This window comes from Phocoena sinus, chromosome 15, assembly GCF_008692025.1.
Source record: "Phocoena sinus isolate mPhoSin1 chromosome 15, mPhoSin1.pri, whole genome shotgun sequence".
In the NCBI taxonomy this organism is placed as follows: Eukaryota; Metazoa; Chordata; class Mammalia; order Artiodactyla; family Phocoenidae; genus Phocoena; species Phocoena sinus.
Genome location: NC_045777.1, coordinates 1044373 through 1066827, shown reverse-complemented (window position 1 = coordinate 1066827; position 22455 = coordinate 1044373). Strand labels below are relative to the sequence as shown.

The 22455-nt window shown below is 46.3% G+C and overlaps 1 protein-coding gene across 1 annotated transcript; it reads right to left on the bottom strand.

Annotated features, from left to right (window-relative positions):
- Window positions 1-71: 71 nt before the first annotated feature.
- On the bottom strand, window positions 72-19002 carry TCFL5 (transcription factor like 5). Its single transcript, XM_032606035.1, is given in 7 exon segments — window positions 72-763; window positions 765-853; window positions 12279-12420; window positions 15021-15267; window positions 16651-16813; window positions 17100-17283; window positions 18328-19002. Coding segments are annotated over 7 exon segments (1506 nt in total). The 5' UTR covers window positions 18978-19002; the 3' UTR covers window positions 72-732.
- Window positions 19003-22455: the final 3453 nt, after the last annotated feature.

Genomic DNA, 22455 nt, shown 5'->3' with positions numbered 1-22455 from the left:
AAGTGACTGTACAGCACTAAAGTCTATTGGTATTATCTATTGTGATAAATAAAGCCACTCATTTGAAAAACTCAGTTCCAAACACTACAGTTTATTACACAGAAGGTAACGACTCTCAATATGAAAATGGGGGCATTGAAGCAATCTAATATCTAGCAAGTATTTCATTTATGGACAAAAGTACCTTTAAAGGAGATCTCTGGAAAATTTCTAGCAAAAAGGTTTCAAATAGGACTGATCTTGCGATACAGTTCTATGCAGCTAGAAATCATTACAAGGGGAAGCGACAGACAAATGAAATAAAATGTCTTACTTACAGTTAAGAACAATTTACCTTGTTCTAGTTGCTAAGGGGGCATATTTAAAATGTAAATAAAATAAATAAAAAGCAATGTACCTTCTAAGACTAAAGAAATTACAAAGGATGTTCATTTTTCAAGTTATCATGTTAAGAAAACATGATGGAATCAGACAGATAATTGAAAAATTACTTACTAATTGTCAAGATGTCTTCATCCCCAAATGGTCTAAGAGGACGTTAATCGGTAAGCATTTTGTTTTAGATAAATATTTTTACAAAATGTGCTTTCGAAGTCCCCATTGGAGTCCCATCAGCTGAATCGTGTCCCTTTAGAGTTAGACTATCAGAGCTGAGTTCCAGGGTCCTAGGAAATGTTTATGGGTCACGAAGGAACAGCCGTTTGCTTCCCAGACATCAGTGTTCGCATCCAGTCACTCGATCTCCAGAGCTGGGCTATTCTGCACTCTCCTGCGTGGGACACGTCACCAGGGAGTCTGGTCTGGTCAACTTTAGCCTTCTGCCAGTTTTACCGCAAAACACACTCTCAAATTCCTAAAGTTGAGAAATGACCATTAATGTACAATATACACAGACATGAAAACTGCTATCTTCAAAAACACAAATGGCTGAAATTAAGAGCGAAACTACCTCAAAATATATAGTTAAGGCGTCACTCACAAACGTATGTCACATCCTGTAAGGGGCTACAGATGATAAAAATGGGGATTCAAACATCTGTCTCAAATAGTTACCTTTACGTGTATTTTTATTTAGTTTTCCAATAGGTTCTCAAAATGCCTGACCATATTGTAAACCCTTCTGATATTTTTTTAAAAAGCAGCCGTATTTGTTTGTTATTTTCATTGTGGTGACACAGACATAAACTTTACCATCTTAACCATTTGTAAGTGTGCGATTCAGTGGCATTAAGTATGTTCACACTCTCGTGCAACCATCACCACCATCCATTTCCAGAACTTTCCACCACCACACAGACACTCTGTACCGTGACATGCCCCTCCGGCCACGGGCATTTGCTGTCCCCTGCCCCCGCCCCACTGACCGCTCAGTGTTAGGCGTGGCAACGGGGCCAGACCAAGAGCTAACTCCCCAGCACCCTGCTGGCCGCGGGTCAAGTTCATGACTCTGTGCCTCTAGACACTTTGTGAAAGGCCTCAATTTTAACGGCTGAGTCAGTCTCAAGCTCACGAAAAGAGAAGGCAGGTGCAAGCGAACCACCCGAAGCTCATCGGCCTCCAGGAAACAAAAGACACGGGTCTGCGACATGCGGAAGGTGGGATGTCCTGCAGGACGCAGTATTCACGTTACCGAACCCAGCTTGGGTCCGCTCGCCCACGTGCAGCATTACATGTCATGATTAGTTATGCTCTGTGACAACTTCAGCAGAGAAGTTTTTTCCATATAATGTTTTTTGTGTCATTTAATATACTACATAATCTTCAGTAGTTTAATATTTCTCTCTGAGATGCCTCAGGAGCCCTTTGGAAAACTCAAAGTCAGCTAGAGAAGGAAACTTACAACCTGTTGTCAAAAGCAGCTCAATATTCCAGGAAAACTTTGCTCTCTTAACAGAGAGAGAAAACCACTTCCAGTCTGCACCAGCTTACTTTTAATAGCGAAGTTCATTTAGTTAATTAAATTCAATCTAATATGAGCCAGTCTTGACCCCATGCAAAACTCTTTCCTTAAGGTTCCTTTTCCACAAACTTCCCATCACTTTCTGTATCCATATTAGTTTGTCCCTTATTTTTTCCCTAGCCAGAAACAACCAGCTCTGGGACAAAATTATTCTCCCTTTTTCCCTTTAACAAAGATATTTCCATTCTTTTTTGGCTACACCACACGACATGAGGGATCTTAGTTCCCTGACCAGGGATCAAACCCTTGCCCCCTGCAGTGGAAGCGCAGAGTCTTAACCACTGGACCGCTGGGGAAGCACCTAGCCCACTTTCTTTACACACTGAAATTCTTCCCTTATTACTTTTAGTAACTTAATTACATATGTATTACAATTTTTAATCCTTAAAAACTTTAATCTCTATTGAAAACCAAGAAGCAAGTAATTGAACTGTTCTTTATATCAGCACGTTTTCATTGGCAAACTTATGAGCACATTCTATAACCTCTAGAAGCATACATTCTCCTATAGTACAATTTTTCTCTTTAATGTGGTACAAGACATGTATCTAAGAAGCCCAAACATCTTTAGTTTTTTTCTCTCTCATAAGAAGACAAGAGAAGATAAACTTAGACTTCTCGAGCAATCAATGTTCCAGTATTTTACCTTAATGAAAAATGACTTAGACCTTTAACGAATTTCCGTCATATAACTTAATTTAGCAAAACTAAAGTTTCAAGTTACCAAAAATCTGGAAAAACTAATACACGACTATTCCTAAAGAGTTCACCTGAAAGCTTTTATCCCATTTATCTCTATTTTATTACTTATGACAATATTATATAAAGACATCCATCCATCCATCCATCCAGAGATCTCATAGCTTATATTTCAATACAAAACTTATTAGTTTATAAATGTGATCCCATTTTCCCTCTCTATTGTAAAACAGCCCTAACTGCATAATAGTAGCACGATTTAAGGATCCATTAAGAGGCCACTTTTTCCCTGAATCTATGGAGTATTATGGCTAGGCCATGTTACAAAGGAAAATCATTTTTTTACATTTTATTTGTTTGTGACTGAAAGTGGTCCAGTTCTGGAGAATGCACCCCAAGGGGCTGCATTCAGGAAATAAGCTTGAGTTTCCCATACCAGCACACTTACACACAAGACAAATGCGTGCGCGCGCGCGCACACACACACACACACACACACACACACACACACACGAAGAACAAAATCTAATTCCTGCAGGACAGAAACAAAGAGTGAAGTCCAACAATTCCCTCAAGTTCCCAAATGAGGGTTCCTGTTTTAATAACAAACAAAATGCAAATGAAAAGATAGGAAATCATGACCTCACATGTCGCGGCAACTCACCCAGCAAATGTAAAACTTTATAACAGTTGGAACAAGTTAAATTTACCTACTTGAGTTTAAAAAGGCTCTTTCACCTTTTCTCCTTTTGATTTGAAGTTCTACTAATTAACCCAGGCTGAAGTCTCAGGCAATGTGGGTTGTGTTTGCATTTCAAAGACATGGTAAGAGTTATGGCTTCAAGCTTTCTCCTAGAAATATTTTTGTTCTCTGAGGGTCAGAATTCTGAGAAAATATTTAAGCCAGCTTTCTCAAACTGCATAGGCAAAAAAGAACCAGGTTTGGAATTTCAAAAGAGTTTCATCTTAACCAATTTTCTCCAGAGTCTGAAGAAAGTTGTGGCCATGTGGTGTTAGAAAAAACATTTTTCTTTTTATAGGAGCACAGCTGAACATTTACCAGTTTGGTAAAATACACCCTAGACCACAAGATGGAACAGAGCTCTGATCACTCATTTCTTAATTATTCATGGCCGCTGTTGTCAGATATCAAGCAAACAAACAAACCGATGCAATGGAAAACAGTCCCTCAGGGTCGAAGTTCCCTAGTCCCAAAAAGGGAAATTCCCAACCGATGCCCCATCAGAGACAACCCTGGTGGTTAAGAATCCGCCTGCCAATGCAAGGGACACGGGTTCCAGCCCTGGTCTGGGAAGATCCCACAGGCCGCGGAGCAGCTAAGCCCATGTGCCACAACTACAGAGCCTGCGCTCTAGAGCCCGTGAGCCACAACTACTGAGCCCACGTGCCTAGAGCCCGAGCTCCTCAACAAGAGAAGCCACTGCAACGAGAAGCTCGCGCACCACAACGAAGAGCAGCCCCCGCTCGCCGCAACTAGAGAAAGCCACGTGCAGCAACGAAGACCCAATGCAGCCAAAAATAAATAAATAAATAGGTTTAAAAAAAAAAAAAAAGCCAAATGACCAAGCCTTAGTCCAAAAGGGAAAATCCCAACCAATATTCTGCTATAGAAGTCAATGTGATAGGGAAGAATACTCTGGTGTCACCACACGTGAGTTCCATTACTTACCAAAGACATCTCAACCTGCCAGTGCAAGTGCCTTGTTTTTTTTTATCACAAAAATCAAAAGCGCTGTGGGCCAAGGATGGCTGGTTGGTGGCAAGGTCTCGAGGCTGCTCCTGAGACAAAGGTGCTCAGGCAGCCGCTGGACAGGATCCATCTCAATCACCAACACTGTCAGTAAACCAAATCGGGTCCACTCGCCCACACGCAGTAAAGACAATCTACTGACGCCAGGTTGTGACGAAGGAAAGTGCAACGTTTATTGCAGGCACCAGACAAGGAGTTCAGATCTTTTGAGCGTTAACACTGATCACTAGACAAGTCTAAGTTCACCTCCTGTTTTCTTATGAGAGAGAAAAACAACTAAAGATGCTTGGGTTTATTAGACACACGTCTTGTACTACATTAAAGAGAAAAACTGTGATACAGGAAAACGTATGTTTTTAGACGTGTGCTCGTAAGTTTGCCAATCAAAACGTGCGGATATAAAGAAAAGTCCAATTACTTGCTTCTCGGTTTTCAGTAGAGATTAAAGTTTTTAAGGGTTAAAAATTGTAATACCTGTGTAATTAAACTACTAAAGGTAATAAGGGAAGCATTTCAGTAATGTAAAGAAAGTAGGATATACATTGTCAGCGAGAGAAGGTATAAAGAATGGAAATATCTTTGTTAAGGGAAAAAAGGGAGAATGATTTTGTCCCAGGGCTGGTTGTTTCTGGATAAGGAAAAAATAATGGACAAACTAATATGGATACAGAAAGTGATGAAAGCTTTGTAGAAAAGGAACCTTAAGGAAAGGGTTTTGCATGGGGTCAAGACTGGCTCATATTAGATTGAATTTAATTAAGTAAATGAACTTCGCTATTAAAAGTAAGCTGGTGCAGACTGGAAGTGGTTTTCTCTCTCTGTTAAGAGAGCAAAATTTTCCTGGAATATTGAGCTGCTTTTGACAACAGGTTGTAAGCTTCCTTCTCTAGCTGACTTTGAGTTTTCCAAAGGGCTCCTGAGGCATCTCAGAGAGAAATATTAAACTAATTAAGATTATGTAGTATATTAAATTACACAAAAAAAACATTATATGGAAAAAACTTCTCTGCTGAAGTTGTCACAGAGTATAACTAATCATGACATGTAATACTGTGCGTGGGCAAGCGGACCCAAGTTCAGTTCAGTAACAATTTTTGGCATCCCAGATGGGCTGGAAATCCCATCTGGGTCACCAAAAATTGTTACTGAACTGAATTTGGGTCCACTCACCCTCGCACAGTAAGGCCGATCTACTGACACTGGGTTGCAGTGAAAGAAAGTGCAGCATTTATTGCGGGTGCCAAACAAGAAGTTCAGGCCTTTTGAGCATTAGCTGCCCAGACTCCTTGTTTGGCACCCGCAGTAAACGCTGCACTTGTTTTCACCGCAACTGGTGTCAGCAAATTGGCTTTACCGTGTGCAGGCAAGTGGACCCAAATTTGGTTCAGTAACATTCAGCCTCAACAATAAACAAACAGCAAGGAAAAGAGGAAAGGGGAGCCATAACAGATTAAAAGGTATAAGAGCTATGAACCAAATGCAGTGTTTGGATACTGATTTAAGTAAGTCGACAGTAAGAAGACAGTTGTGAGCCAATCAGAGAAATCTGGACAGGGAGGGAGATTAAGGAAGATGATGATGACGTGGTTGTGCTTTTAAGCAGCCCTTTTCTTTTTAGAGATACATTTGTGAATGAAAATGGTATGACAGTTGGTAATGCTTTAAAATAATTCAGTGGCGGTGGGAGGCTGGGGATGTATAGGTGAAACAAAGCTATGCCTGAGGCTGAGTTATGGACACGGGCGTTCACTGTTCTAGTCTCTCCGTTTTTGTGCATGTATACATTTCTGTAAGTTTTTTTTTTTCAAAGCATAGCATTCTTACACAATTAAGTCTAAGTTTATATGTTTTTATTGTGGTAAAATATATGTAACATAAAATTTGCCATTTTTTACCATTTGTAAGTGTACAATTCAGTGGCTTAAGTACATTCACAATGTTGTATAAACATCACCATGATCTATTTGCAGCACTTTCTCATCTCCCCAAACTGAAACTCTGTCCCTGTTAAACATGTACCCTCCATCCATCCGCCTCCCCCAGTCTCTGGCACCCGTCATTCTACTTTTTGACTTTATGAATCTGATGACTCTAGGTACTTCATGTAAGTGGAATCATACAGTATTTGTCTCTTTGTGTCTGCCTTTTCCCGGTCAAAATCGTTTTAGAGGTCCATCCATATTGTGAGGCACGTGTCAGAACTTCATTCCTTTTCATGGCTGAATAGTAATCCATTGGCTGTACAGACATTCCGCTTATCCATTCGTCTGTTGATTGGATTGTTTCCACCTTTTGGTGACTGTGAATAATGTGGCTATGAACACTGGTATACAAATATCTGTTTAAGTCCCTGCTTTCTATTCTTTTGGGTAACTGTTTAACTTTTTTTTTTTTTTTTTTTTTTGCGGTACATGGGCCTCTCACTGTTGTGGCCTCTCCCGTGGCGGAGCACAGGCTCCGGACGCACAGGCTCAGCGGCCATGGCTTACGGGCCCAGCCGCTCTGCGGCACGTGGGATGTTCCCGGACCGGGGCACGAACCCGTGTCCTCTGCATCGGCAGGCAGACTCTCAACCACTGCGCCACCAGGGAAGCCCCTATGTTTAACTTTTTGAGGAACCACCAGCTGCACCATTTTACATTCCCACCAGCAGTCCCAAGGGTTGCAATTTCTCCACATCCTCACCGACACTTGTTATTTTGTTTTGTAATAGCCACAGCTAATGGGTGTGAACTGGTATCTCACACCCATTAAAGTGCTTTTGATTTGCATTTCCCTGATCATTAGTGATGTTGAGCATCTTTTCGTGTGCTTATTGGCCATTTGCTTATCTTCTGTGGAGAAACGTCTATTCAAGTCCTTTGCCCATTTTCGAATTGTGCTGTCTCTTTGTTGCTGGACTATAATAGGTTTCTATTTAATTTGTGTCCAGGAAGGGAAGCATAAGCGCTCTCTCTGCTGCCACTGCTCTGACTTTTGAGTCATCTGGAACGGCTGGAGCACTCCACCTGTCCACACGCTACGTGGCATCCCAGCCAAGGCCATCTGCCATTTGCAACAACTGCCTATGCTCAGAAGCTAGATCTGCACAGAAATACATTCTAATTTCCTTCCCAAAATTTAAAAGGTTTTCAACGGGTCTTAATGCAATGTAAGATGAACCATGGTTTGATATATTGGTTTCTATATTCTGACACCCAAAGCCCAACTATAAAATATTTGCCTATATTTGAGAAGGCAGAATTTACCTTTGAGAATACCTAAATAGAAGTCAGAAGGAAGAAAATAATCATCTCTCAGATGTAAGAAAGGACTTCAAGAGATTTTCTAAACAATCGTCATAAAATGAGGAGCCCTGGGCACCCGTCTTTATTTTGAAGAGTTCTGCCAGCAGTGGGGTTAAGGTGTAGCTCAATCTAGACTCTCACGAGGTCCCTGGGACTCAGTTCATGGGAACTTGGGGTGACCGTGAAAGAGGGAGACAAGTGGACACCTCCCGCCCTTGACTGCGTCAAAGGTAAGCTAGTAATCGTTGCTCTGCTCTCTCAATTAGCATCTATTTCAACGAAACTTAAGTGAAATAGCTGAGTTTTAAGGGATTTTTACAACTCATCAGACACCTTGAGATGACGTCTGGTCAAAGTTGGATATTCACATTAAATGTGTAAATAGGAGAAGGCCAATAATAAAAACTATTTTTAGTAGGAAAAAGAAAGATTGTTCCAATTACATGTCAAGAAATTATACCAGGAAGTTAGGAAGAGGAAGAAAATGGGTGTCATCTGTACAGAGAGACGAGAGAATTAAAGGAAAAGGGTTAATGAAACCAAGAGGGGTGACAAACCTCGGGGCCCAGGTGGGAGGGTGTGCCCCCGACACTCAGCCACACTGAGAGCCCCACAGAGATGGGACAAGGCCAGTCATGGTGGGAGATGCCACGGGGGCTCTGAGAACAACAGGTCTGACAGACAAGAGAGGACAGGAAAGGCCTGAACCACAATTCGTAACCTCAACCTAATAAACGTACAGAATTCGCCGAACCAAGAATGCACGTCCTTTCCAAATAAACACAGACTTTTAAAAAATTGACCACATAAGAGGTCACAATGGAAGTCTCAACACGTTTTTAAAAACTGCCATCTTCACTGATCAGAATGTGAGAAATAAATGTGAGAAACAGATAAAATGCTGTTCTTAAAAAGAACAGTCTTATCTACAAAACAGAAACAGACTCACAGACAGAGAACAGACTGGTGGTTGCCAAGGGGCTGGGGGTGGGGGATTGATGGAGTGGGAACTTGGGGTTAGCAGATGCAAACTATTATATACAGGATGGACAAACAAGGTCCTAACCCTATATAGGGTTACAGTTCCCTGTACAGCACAGGGAACTATATTCAGTATCCTGTGATAAACCATAATGGAAAAGAATATGAAAAAGAATGTGTGTATATATATACATGTGTGTATATATATATATATATATATATATATATATATATACACACACACACACACACACACATATATATATATATATATATATATATATAGAACTGAGTCACTTGGCTCTACACCATAAATTAACACATTGTAAATCAACTATACTTCAATAAAATAAATTTAAAATAAAAAGGACAGAATTCCTACTGCACAGGAAAGGGAGAAGTAACAGTACGGCTGCACCCGATAACTGGGGCTGGTGCGCAAGGACAAGTGGGTGCGGGCTGGCCGCCAGCCCAAGTTCAGGTGCAGGAGGGAAGACAAAGCAGGGGGGCAGCGCCACCGTCCTGCCCAACGACTGTGATGGTGACAGGACAGAGGAGAGGGAAGCACAGGGTGACAGACTGCCCCGCAGCCCCAGAGCCTGGCTAGGGTTCAAGGTCACGACCCCAAAATGTCACCTCACAACAACTGCGTCACCAGCGATCCTGGATTGGGGCTGGACCGGGGAAAATGGTGTAGAGGATGTTATTGGGACAAGAGGCAAAATTCGAATTAGATAAGAGTGTTACACCAATGTTAAGTGTCCTGATTTTGGCCATTGTATTCTGGTTATGTAAGATAATGTAATATTCTTTAAAATCACAGACTGAAGTGTTTGGGTATCAAGGCGCATGGTGCCCACAGTTTACCATCAAATGGTTTAGACTGCAAGAGACAGAACAAATGGGGCAAAATGTGAACAACTGGGGGTTCTGGGTAAACCTGGGTGGGCACACGAGGAGCTCTTAGCACTCATCTTGGAATTTTCCTGCAAGTTTAAAATTATATAAAAATTTTTAATTACCATAAATAAATACAACGAATCATCTAAATCCAGGGTTCTACAGGCACCTGTCTGGCCCGATCTCTTCAAAATCTCAGTGCCGTAACAGAAACTGTGGGGTAGGGAGGACTGCTATAGCTCAGAGACAGAAAAATGCCACTGACTGCAACACAGAAGCATTGCTGGGTGCTGGTTTGGAAAAAAATGCAGCCATAAAAGCCACCTTTAGAACATCTGGGGGACATGGGAATACGGACTGGGTAGTAGATGGTATAAGAGAATGACTATCGACCTTGTGAGGTGTGAAAACGGCACTGGCGTTACGTGGGAGACACAGGCGTAAATATTTAGAGGTGAAGGGTCATGATATGTCATTGTCTTTGAAATTGTGCTGTGCGTGTGTGTTAAACATGGTAAATGTTGACGGCTCAGACTAGGGGAGGGGAGGGCAGGTGTTCAGTGAACTCTGTGCTCATTAGAAAAATAAAACAAAGGGAACCATCTGCTTGCGGACTCGTTTACCTTCTCAACTTCTCCACCTGACGCCTCCTGGGCACTGAAAACCTAGCCCATTGGACACAGAACGTGGATTCCACCCCACCCCATCCTGCTTCTCCACACGTCTTCCCATCTCAGGAAACAGTGCCACCCGCCCAGCTGCTCCAGCCAGACACCCCACCGTGGACCCCAATTCCTCTGCCCAGCAGCCCTACATCCAGCACCGCGGGCCCTGGCCAGTCTCAGCAGAGCGGCTGCGGCCTCTGACCAGGGTCTGTGTCTCCACTCCCGCCCACCCCTAACCTCTCCTCCTGGAGTCCAGTCTCCCTGCTGCGCAGCAAGGAGAGCCATCTTTGCAGCATGTCAACCAGACCCCACACCGGGATGGAGGTGGTCCATTCACCCTCAACCTGTTAGCCGCTTCCCTCCAGCCCACGGGGTCTCTGTCTTATTCAAGGTGCCCCCAGTGTCTGGGACAGAATCCTGGTTAGAGTCGGAACAGACCTGTGGGATGAGATGTGTACTGAAATAATTTAGGAAAATCACTGAAGACTTTCGTGTATCACATCTTCCAAAATGTTCATGCAAGTAAGAGGGGGAAAGTCACTGAGGAAACAAGAAGGACACAAGGGTTTAAGCTGCCTACATTCTAATTCCCCCCAAATTGCTACTGACGTCACTTCGGCCTGTTTCTTGATGGGTCTTGTAATCCGACCCAGAAACAATCTACAAATTCAATGTAACTACATTTCAGAAATATTCAGGAAGCCTAATATACATAAAAATTAATGTCCATAAGTTTTTAACCTATTTAATCTTTGAGTATAGATAGTGACAGTTAAGTTTTTTTATTGTTGTAAACACCTTCATCATATTTGAATGAATCATATAAATAATAATTTACCACTATTAGGTACACAGAGCCAACCATTAAATCATTTTTTTAAATATAAAAGCTTTATTTTATTACAATAAACCAAGTCTATCGCTAAAAAATAATGTTAAAGAGTAACCACATTATAAATAACCATAAATGATCCAATCAGCACAAACTTGACGCAGGTATTGCTTTAAAAGGCAATTAAATATACAATGAAAACAAGGAACTTGACGAAATTACGAAACACACAAGATGGAAATGCACGTGGGCACAGAAAAGGGAAACGGAGAAGACAAACTCTTAGCACTCATCCCAAGGGGCCTCACTCCAGGCAGCCTGGGGCGCTCGGCCGGCCGCTCCCCCAGGATCTAGATACGGAAGGCCCTTTTTCAAAAGGTTCCACGTTTATAGTGCCAACCTCAGCTCGGTTCTCTGATCAGACCCGTGCTGCCATCAACGGCAGTGACTACACGACAGCAGGGACCAGCAGCAAACCCAGGCCGCTCTTCACTAAGGCCTCATCCCATGCGCCCTGATCCCCAGAGAAGTGAGGCCGGTACCTGGACCCAAGGTCCCACCAAGGCAGAGCACAGAAGCCAATGCAGGGAATGTTCTCTCATCTGAACCCCCAAGGAGGGGGCAGGTGGGACCCCACTCACACCCAGCATCCGCTCCCACCTGGAGGGCTTGCAGGGAATCAATGGCTCCTCGGCCCAGACAGACAGGGTCAAGGTCGAGCTGGCTGTCCTAAGGAATGGAGATGCTCGAGCCCCTGAGCGCCCCCCGATCCCCCAGGCCGCAGTGTTTCTCTTCTCTGCCTTCTGAACATGTTTGAAATCCAGATTATTTATTTGACATTTAATTGCCTCTTTTTTTTTCCTATTTGTGCTTTATCCCTTTCACAACATCTTCTGAGGGGGAAAAAAAAAATCATACCCTACAGGCAGGTCTCTGAAACCCCTTTAAGCCCCCAAACAAGGCACTGCACAGAGCAGGGGCCTGACTGCTAGCTGACCACAGATCCAGGCTGTGGTTAGTACCTTGATAAGTGATGAGCAGGGCATCATTCACGCTGGACTCAGCATCGGACATTTGGTTCCAGGAAACAAAGGACAGTTTGGGACATCTTAGAGGAAAAAGGAAAAATAACAACACTGATACATTTACAGGATTCTGAAAATCTCCTGGCCTAGGTACTAACCTTTTTAAGAGAATCTCCATGTCTTTCCTGAATATATTTCAGGAACGCTGTGGTCCACTGCAGCGTCGTTGCCTTATCGGTCTCGGCGTTGCAGAACGGGACTAAAAGATTCAACTCATCACAACAAATGCGGATTCTGCGCCTACAGTCAAAACCCAAAGTAATCACGTAGAGAAGCTGAAGCAGAACAAAGGAATAAAGCAGGTGTCTGTGTGTCTTGAGGAATCAGCTCGCGGCCTGGCCACTGAGAGCGTAGGAAGGGCAGGCCCTCACCTCGGGGCTCCCCTCTACAGCGGCCAGCCCACCCTCAGCTGCCCACTAAGCCCAGTCGCGCTCCCTGGAAAGTTTCCCGTTTACTTCTCCTGGGCCAGGAGCAAGGACCAGGTCCAAGTCTCTAGACCAAGGATGGACCCAAACCCCCTGAAACTGGAAGCAAAATTGTGTGTGTGTTTCTTCTGGGCAGGACATTCTTTCACTCACCTGCCCCCCAGGTGCCAAGGAAGTCACAGAAGCTAGGATTCACAGCTTTGATTCTCCAAGGGGCCCCGGTTCATAAAGGACCACAGACTACCAGCCTGTGAATATCCCCAAATCCAGTCCATTTAGGGATGATTTACATCCCACGTGGAGTCTTAGACCATTTTTAACATTTACGTATTACATTCAGATAATACGGCCCTTGTTCCTATTTCCCCACCTGTACACTCAGAACTCTAGAGCAACTTTGTAAGGTAACAACAACAGCAGGAATTCACCAGATGCTCTGCAACGGCAGGCACTGGGCCAGACACTACATTTCAGCTTGGTTAATTCTTGTGTCCCATCTACGCAGTAGGTGATATCCCTATTTTATAGACGAGAGACTCAGGTGGAGAGGTAAAGAATGTGTAGGAAGTTGTTAAACTAGGAAATGGCAGAGTAAGAATGAAAACTTTTACCGTCAACACGTAGTACGTATAAGGCTTTTTTTCAGATGGTAGGTATTCAGTAAATGTTTATTAAATAAATATAAACAATGCCCATTATAATTCACGGTGAGCTCGGTGATGCCCATCGCTCGGCGTGTATGTGCGGACACATCCTTAGGAAAGGTATCTAGCTGCCTAGCTTTAATATATCCCTTTAAATAAATAAATTTCCACTGCTCAACACTGTAGGTTCAAAGATGAATATCTGTCTTGCTCAATGCTCTATTTCCTGAGCCTAAAACAGAAACTGGTACAAAGCACTCAACAGATGACGAAGTTAGGGAACCATCCCGTACCCAGCTACAGATGACGAAGTTAGGGAACCATCCCGTACCCAGCTATAGATGACGAAGTTAGGGAACATCCCGTACCCAGCTACATATGACGAAGTTAGGGAACATCCCGTACCCAGCTATAGATGACGAAGTTAGGGAACATCCCGTACCCAGCTACAGATGACGAAGTTAGGGAACATCCCGTACCCAGCTATAGATGACGAAGTTAGGGAACATCCCGTACCCAGCTATAGATGACGAAGTTAGGGAACATCCCGTACCCAGCTATAGATGACGAAGTTAGGGAACATCCCGTACCCAGCTATAGATGACGAAGTTAGGGAACATCCCGTACCCAGCTATAGATGACGAAGTTAGGGAACATCCCGTACCCAGCTATAGATGACGAAGTTAGGGAACATCCCGTACCCAGCTATAGATGACGAAGTTAGGGAACATCCCGTACCCAGCTATAGATGACGAAGTTAGGGAACATCCCGTACCCAGCTATAGATGACGAAGTTAGGGAACATCCCGTACCCAGCTATAGATGACGAAGTTAGGGACCATCCCGTACCCAGCTATAGATGACGAAGTTAGGGAACATCCCGTACCCAGCTATAGATGACGAAGTTAGGGAACATCCCGTACCCAGCTATAGATGACGAAGTTAGGGAACATCCCGTACCCAGCTATAGATGACGAAGTTAGGGACCATCCCGTACCCAGCTATAGATGACGAAGTTAGGGACCATCCCGTACCCAGCTATAACAGAAAACTTAACCACCTTTTGCTTCTCCACAGAGCAGCACAAATAAAATCCACAGATAAACAACTTACATAAGCTGTACCTTCCTCCTTCCTCAACATCCTTAAAAGAGCCAAGCAAAACTGAGTAAGCCAGCGCACAGGCGGACCCCCTCCCAGGAAGGCTGCCCCGGCCGGCACCTGGGAACTTAGATTTCGGGGGGGTTCCCACTACCGTTGGCCACTGGCTTATGCTAAACACCAGCTTTCCTTCTGGGCGTCTGGGACTTGGCCGCGTGCCACGTAGGGAATGCCCCCGCCCCCCCACGACCAGCCCCCAGTAGGATCCAGGGCCCTGAGCCTCTAAGGAGCTTTGCTGTCCGGGAACACGTCACCAGTGCTGGGGGGTGACAGGCATCCTGAGTGGCTCCACTGAGAGGTGCTCTGGGGAGCTGGCGCCTGGGGCCCCTAGACCTCTCCCCATGCGCCTCTGCCGACTTTGCTGGGTTTTTTGTCCAAGATAAATCAAAGCCATGAGTCCTCCTAACGAATCACCAGACCTGGGGGTGGTCTCGGGTACCCCCATCCACCTAGCAAAGCAAGGTGACCACTGACTCTAGCCAGCTTTCCCTCCCTTGAACACAGAAATGGCTACACCATTGTTTTCTACAAAAAAGGTGCCTGTCACCAGCACCGACTGTCATCAACTTGGCGTCTAAGACAACCGTATGCCACCGACTCCACGCATTACCTTCTATCTCTTTCCATGCGGTTGTGCCTCTCCCTGCGCTGGGACCGGCCCCGCTGGGGCCCGCTCTGGGTCTGCTCCCCGAAGCTGGCCTGGGACGACTCCACCGACTGCCAAGCACCCTGCACTGCTGTGGCGCCTTCACCCACGTTCTGGAGCTCTCCAAGGGCTCTTCGTTCCAGGTTTGTGTCCAGCTGACGCAACCTACTCCGACTCCTCTTGTTTATTGCTTGTTTACACAGCGCTTCTTCTTTGCAAAAGAAGGGAAAAGTGGTATTTTAATCCTTCTGTTCTTCTAAACTGACCCTCGTGAATGCTGAATATATTTTTTGGTATTTTCGATCCAAGATAGAAACACCCCAGGTATTATGTAATCAATACAGCTTATACAGCAATACAGTCAAAAGTCCCCCTTTTAAATCAACAGGCATTTGAACTGTCATCTATGAATAAAAAAACCAAGAAGGTGTTTGATTTTTCTGATATTCAGAATGGGGGAAAAAAACTTGAAATATTTTCTCCAAGAGATTTTCTTGATATGCAATTATCCTAATATGACAACTGATATTCTAACTGCAATGCTCAGAAGAGGACAAAACCTAAGTGGTTTAGGATTAAACATGCCCTCACCTTACAAGTGAGATTCCCCCCACAAAAGGAGTAATCACATCATAGATTTGACCTGTGCTACAGAAATATGTTAAATTTCTATCAAAGTACAGCAGGCGTCTAATTAGTACCTGCGGTGACGTGCATTCCCGAGGTACCGTACAAAGCCAAACCCTCTACGGTGAAAGAATCACTTAACACACATTTCAGAACGGTGATAACTTTTCAGAAGACATAGAGAGGAATTCGCAAGTACTGGTAACACTCTTCAGCTGAGCAGTCAGTACAGGGACTATTCTGACATTAACCTTTATACCTTACAAATGTTAACGTAGACTTGTGCGAGCAATGTCATAAGAACAATGGAAAATTAATCACTGGCGTGGGAGAAAGGAGAGCCGCATCCGTACCCTGTCTTTATCAGCTCTCCAAGAGCTGAGTGTAAGCTGTGTTATTGTTGGATAGCTCGAAAAAGAATGTTTTCCAGGAAAAACGGATTGAGGGTTAACGTCAGGGGTAAGCAAAGTTTGCCTTCAGAAGTTTATTTCTAAAACTTTCTGTATCACCTTATGGCCTCTTGCTCCCAACTCAATCCTCTGCCCATCTGCAGATCGTCCTCTAAAGCTCTGAGCGGATTTCAGACTCCTGCCTCACTCATGAAGTATGAAATAAGAGGAAGAAAAAAAAAACCTGAAAGTGCTGTCAGTAACTTGAAGGTAACGAAAATGCACCTAAGTCTATCATTTTTCTGTTTAAGGAGGTTACCGTTAAGAAAAAGCAGCCCCTGAACTCAACGTTTCCAGGCCAAGTATAAACGTGATGTTCAAAATTCGCAAGGATGTTCAAAGTGAGGTGACTGGGCAGAGGGACGGAAGGATTCCTAAGATGCAAGCAGGCTTCCGAGATCGTTTCATTTGTTTATAAACCACCTCTCTCCCCTCTCCCACCCATGGCCAAAAAAAAAGGGGGGGCAAAGACAGCAGGCAGGAGGAGAAAGCACCTGCCAGCTTGTTTTATCGCTTACCTCCTACTTTAATCCAAACCTGCTCGGGCAAAGCTTTGTTTCTACTACCCAAAGTCTGTTTAGTGGATTCAATTTCTTGCTGATAGCAGAAAGAAAATGCTCTCGGCAATCCAATATCCTGATGCTTGGTAGCTTCAAGTACAGAACATGAGTTACTAGAGCTCTGGAAAAAAATAAAGCAACAGGAACTTTTATCAACAGGTGACGATCTCCTCTCTACGCACAAATAAAATGCACTTTAATAGAAGTAACGTCAAAGCTATTCACGTGAACTTGAAGAACTTTCGGTGCACTAAGGATGTTTAAATGTCCCCGAACCACATAAATACTCTCGAGTTTAAAACGTTATTGAGCTCAATGAAAGAAAAAAAGAATCCTTGGGGCCTAACTAAAATACAATTTATCCATGTAATACAAAAGAGCAAAGCTTCGCAAATCATTTTCCCTACCTGTGTTTGTGAAAGACTAGAATTTCCACTAGCAGAGCAACTGCTTGCAGTAAACAGAGGGTATGCAAATTGCAGAGCAGGAGCTGCAGCAGTTTTATTTTTCACTAATGTTGTACATTTGTTTTGTTGCTGGTGAAGAGGAACATTCACTAATTCGGATGGATGGCGAATAAGAGTGACCAAACTGCCAAGACAAAAGAAACCCAGAAACACATGAAGAGTATGTGGCAGGTAAGTTTCCTGAAACACCACAATCACTAACTATCACACTCTAATGGCTAACATTTGATTTTCTAGATGGGAACTTGAATCTGTTACCATGAATGCCCCCCACCATGGAAACCTCTACAATTATCAGCTAGTGTTGTAGGGGACAAGTTCAAACTTTCTTCCTCACGTTGGAAGGTGTGGCTGTGTGTCATCTTTTAGTTACACCTCCCTTCCCATCACACTTCTGACACCAAGCTCTGTTTTTTTGGCCATCCTCCAAAATCTGACGACTGTGGGCAAAATGGGGAAAACTACAGGGTGGGGACAGACAGGAAGCTGAGGAGACACCCTAGCAGACAGGCGACTCCTCTCCGATAGTTGTTGCTGCGAGATCGCTTATGGGCTGGCAGTCTGGCTGAAGGAGGAAGCTGCATTTTACACTCAAAACCTCACAACGTGACGTCTTTCCTCCCAGGGGATGCATCTGTGCAAGATGAGGTCAGCCTCAACCTGAGTCAACAGAGGGGGAAGCAGAGGTCTCTCCTGACATTTAGGTGAGTGATTTGGGGACAGAACCTTTGTTCCTCAGGAACATGTGTGCACTTATCTCAACTCCTCTCTCTTCCGCATGCAGACGCTGAGTGCACACTGCAGAGGTGATGCTGCGGGCTGTGTACTTAACATCTGCTTGCTGTGCTTCACAGAGCACACAAACTTTCAGCTCAGCCTCCAGACTCACTGAGGTCTGCTCGCTGTTAAGATGCAAGCTGCAGTGAGGCCGCTGGCCTCTGCAGAGGACCGTGGTCTATACCCGGACCCAGCCTGGTGCTTCCCTGCACAGGGCCCTGGTCTACACCCGGACCCAGGCTGGTGGCCTCTGCAGAGGACCCTGGTCTATACCCGGACCCAGCCTGGTGCTTCCCTGCACAGAACCCTGGTTTACACCCGGACCCCGGCTGGTGCCTCTCTGCGGAGGACCCTAGTTACACCCGGCCCGCTCCCTGGGGGATGCACCCACTTGTTGAGCGCCATGCCGGGCTCGGGGGGATCCGCGCCGCGCGGGGCTGGCGGGGACTCGGCTGGGATGCTGTTGAAGCGGTCCTCCAGGCGGACGCGCACGGCCGACTTGGCCCGCGCCTCGGGCGCGCCCTCCACGTTCTCCTTGCCGGCGCCGTCGGGCGCCTTGGGCCGGGGTGCGCCGGCGCCCGGGCCGTCGGCGCACGGCGTCTTCTCGGCGGCGGGGGGCGCGCCCGCCTCGCCCAGCAGCATCATGCGCAGCTCCTGGAAGTCGATGTGACCCAGGCACTGGTTGGCGCCCGCGAAGCCGCCCTCGGCCAGCGCAGGCGGGCACAGCATCGGGTACACGGGCGGCGCGCCCCCCGCCGCCGCGCCCCCGGCCGCCGCGAAGCCCCCCGCCGCCGCGCCCGGCGCCGTCGCCGCCAGGAAGGCCGAGTTGAGGCGCGTCTCGAGCTCGCCGTCGGCCGCCGCCGCCTCCATGTGCGAGTAGAGGATGTGCTGCAGCTGCGTGTACTCGATCTCGGTCATCTCCACAAGGCTCAGGTCGGTGGTCGTGAAACTCAGCCCCGCCTCGCCCAGCGCCGCGTCCGCGCCCTCGGGGCCCGCCGGCCCGCCCGCCTGAGGCGGCTCCGGCTGCCCGGGGCCCGACATGCCGGCGCCAACGGCGTAGGGTGCGCGGGCGGGCCGGCGGGGCCTGGCCTGGCCGGGCGGGGTCGCGGAAACCGCCGGCCGCAGCGCGCCTGCGCCGCCCGCCCGCAACGGTAGCCCCTCCCCGGCGCGGCCCCGCCCCCGCCCCGCGGCCCCGCCCCACGGCCCGGCCGCACCAACCGCCCGCCGCGCCCCCGCCGCGGCGCCCAGTCCCAAGCTACGCGCGCAGGTCTGGGGCGTGGGGTTCGGGCGGCGAGGCTGCGGCGCGCGGGGCCAGGCCGTCCAAGTCCAGTGCCTGAGGGGCCAGACCACCTGGGTCGAGTGTCCGCAGGGCCGGGCCGCCCGGATCCCCATGTCCAAGGGGCCAAACGCGCGAGTCCAGTGTCCGAGGGTCAGACACCTGGGTCGAGTGTCCGCGGGGCCTCCCAGGGCCTGGCCGGGTATCAGGGCGCATGCAAGAGGCGCCTCTCCAGGTAACGCTTCACCACGAGTCCACGTATCCACGGGGTGCCGCGCGGTCCCCCCCTTCTCGGGACACGAGGCCTACAGTAAGCCCGAACAGTAGACAGGTGAGACAGCGGCCCCAAATACAGGTGTGACAAGGCAGGCTCTGTACGTAGGTGAAAACTCAGTCAGATAAGTAAATACACGTGGTGCACGGTTCCTCCTAGAACCTGCAGGGCTCGTGTAATCAATGCCCTCGACAAACACTGGCCAATGATGAGCTAGAATGCACACGCCATGTGGGTTCATCCTTTTAAAGTGTGCTCTTCAGTGGTAGTGTATTCACATCCTATCACCACAGTCAGTTTTCGGACATTTTCATCACCCCAAGGAACCCCATACCCACTAGCACTCCCTACCCACTAACCTTCTTTCTGTCCCTGTGGGTTTGCCAACCCTGGGTACGTCCTATAAATGGTATCATAGAATAATTATTTTTGCGGGCTCAAAATAATTACTGTACCCACCTCTCACCCTTACCCCCGTCTCAACCAGTGGTGGTTTTCTGTATAGGAAGCACGTGGTTTAAAGAAAGGCCTGTGATTTCGGCACAGTTTTCTTCCATCAGGCTCTGAATTGCTCATCCTGTCAGAGCTCAGACATCTATGGAGTGCGATTCACTTCTTCTGCAGTATCTTTTCTTTGAACAATATAAGATCATCCTGTACTTCCCTGGAGGTCCAGTGGTTAAGACTCCGTGCTTCCGCTGCAGGGGGTGCAGGTTCAATCCCTGGTAGGGGAACGAAGGTCCCACATGCCACGTGGCACAGCCAAAAAACTTTAAAAAAAAAGTAAAAAAAAAAAAATATGTATTTGCTTTTCTTTTTGTCCACTTAATATGTCCCCAGTAGGAAAATGATGGACCACTTACTCAATAAAAGGTATCAGGTGTGGGGGGAAAAACAAGAGCACTTTTTCTCACACCTAACATAAAAATTAGTTTCAGATCATCGAAATACCTAAATTTAAAAAGAAAATTATATAACTACTAAATATATAGGATGATATCGATAAACTCTTTGAGAAGATTCTAAGCGTGACATCAACACAGACCATGATGTGCACAGGCTCGCCCGGGGCCTCTTGTTTAAAAGCAGATTCTAATTCGGCGGGCCTAGGTGGGACCTGGAATGCCACCTTTCTAAGGAGCCCCCAGCTGGCGTGTGTGCCACTGATCAGTTGACCCCACTTTGAGCAGCAAAATCACGGAGTATGGTGGAATTTACAATGTTTAAAAAAGAAAATAAAATCAAGATTATACGCGACTTGGTTTTTCGCTTATTGGAAATAAAGACCATTGGCACCTACGTTGTTTTTTGTGTTTCTTGATTTGGGCGGGCTCCTTGCAGATAACAGTTTTTGAGCCCTCTTTTATTTAGACATGAAACGTGAGAATGATCTGGCTTTAGTGGGACTTATTTTATAAATAAAATGTGAAGAAAATATAAAACACGTTTTTTTCAAACTCTAAACGTGGCTCCAAGTGGTTCTGGTCTAGCCCTCCAGGGGTAGGCCTTCTTAGCTGAGGACCCTAGCTGAAGAGTCAGGCAGAGCCCGGCGGAGCAGGTCAGGGTGGGAGAAAGGCCCCACCTGGTCTCCCCTGAGCTAAGAAGTACACATGCAAAACAATAAATAAATGAATAAGTAAACAGCATCATGGACCGATGCGAAGGGCTGGCTTTCGAGAACAGGAGGAGCTGCTCTGTGGACAGGCCATCGTGCAGGGGGAGACCCCCGGTGGGTGGCAAAGTCAGTTTAGTGGCTCCAGACTAACTGCTGGAGACCCAAGCACAGCATCCATGTGAGCCTCAAGGAATGCGGGCAAGCATTGGACGTGACACCGTTGTACAAATATATGGATTCGGTGAAACCAGCAGGGCTGGATAGCAAAATGTAGACATTACAGGAAAATAAAACTACAAAGCAATATTGGACATGAACAGATAGGCAGACATTCTTAACAAAAGCTTAGCAAATTGAATCCAACAAGATTTTTTAAAAAGAATAACTCATCGTAACCAAGTAGTGTTTTTTCCAGGGATGCAAGTTTTGTTTACCTTTGAAGATCAACCAATGTAAATTACTATGTTCATAGAGCAAAGTGAAAAGCCCTATGATTACCTCAAAAATGCACATGCACAGAAAAAGTGGCTGGCAAATCTAACATCCATCCCCAATCAAAATTCGGCAACCAAGCATAGAGGGCAAGTTCCTCAACCTGATAAAGGGCGTACATGAAATTACCACACTTCACATCATACTTAAATGGCAAAAGACAGAATGCTTTCCCTCTCGATGAGGAAAAAGGAAAGATGCCCACCGTCACCACTCTGTCGCCACTTCTGTTCAGCATTGTGCTGGAGGGTCTACTCGGCGTGACAGGGCAAGAGAAAGGAGCATGCAGGTGGGAGGACGAGAAGTGGAACTGTCTACTTCCTCCCTGGGCAGCACGATGACCTAGGGAGAAAATCCTACAGAACCTACCAAAGAGCCAGTGAGTTCAGCGAGGTCGGAGAACGTAACAACATACTAATACCAGTCATGTTCCTATACCCTAGCGGTGGGCATGCAGGCCCTACAATTAGAGAACAATAGCGCCTACAGTCACTCAAGCACGCACCGAGGTGTGAGTTTAACAGGATACGTATAGGACATGCATGTTGAATGGCACACAGCGTGGATTCACCGCCCTAAAAATCCCCCGTGCTCTGCCTACCCATCTCTCTGCCCCTTTGCCCCCTGGCCGCTGCCCATCCTCTCACTGTCTCCACGGTTCTGCCTTTTCCAGAGTGTCACAGAGGTGGCTTCATACAGCCTTTTCTGATTGGCTTCTTTCACGAGTTCAATGCATCTCGGGTTCCTCTGTGTCTTTTCATGGTTTGATAGCTCACTTCAGTTAGCGCTGAATCATATTCCATTGTCTGTGTGGGACACCGTTTATCTATCCGTCACCTGCCGAAGGACATCCTGGTTGCTT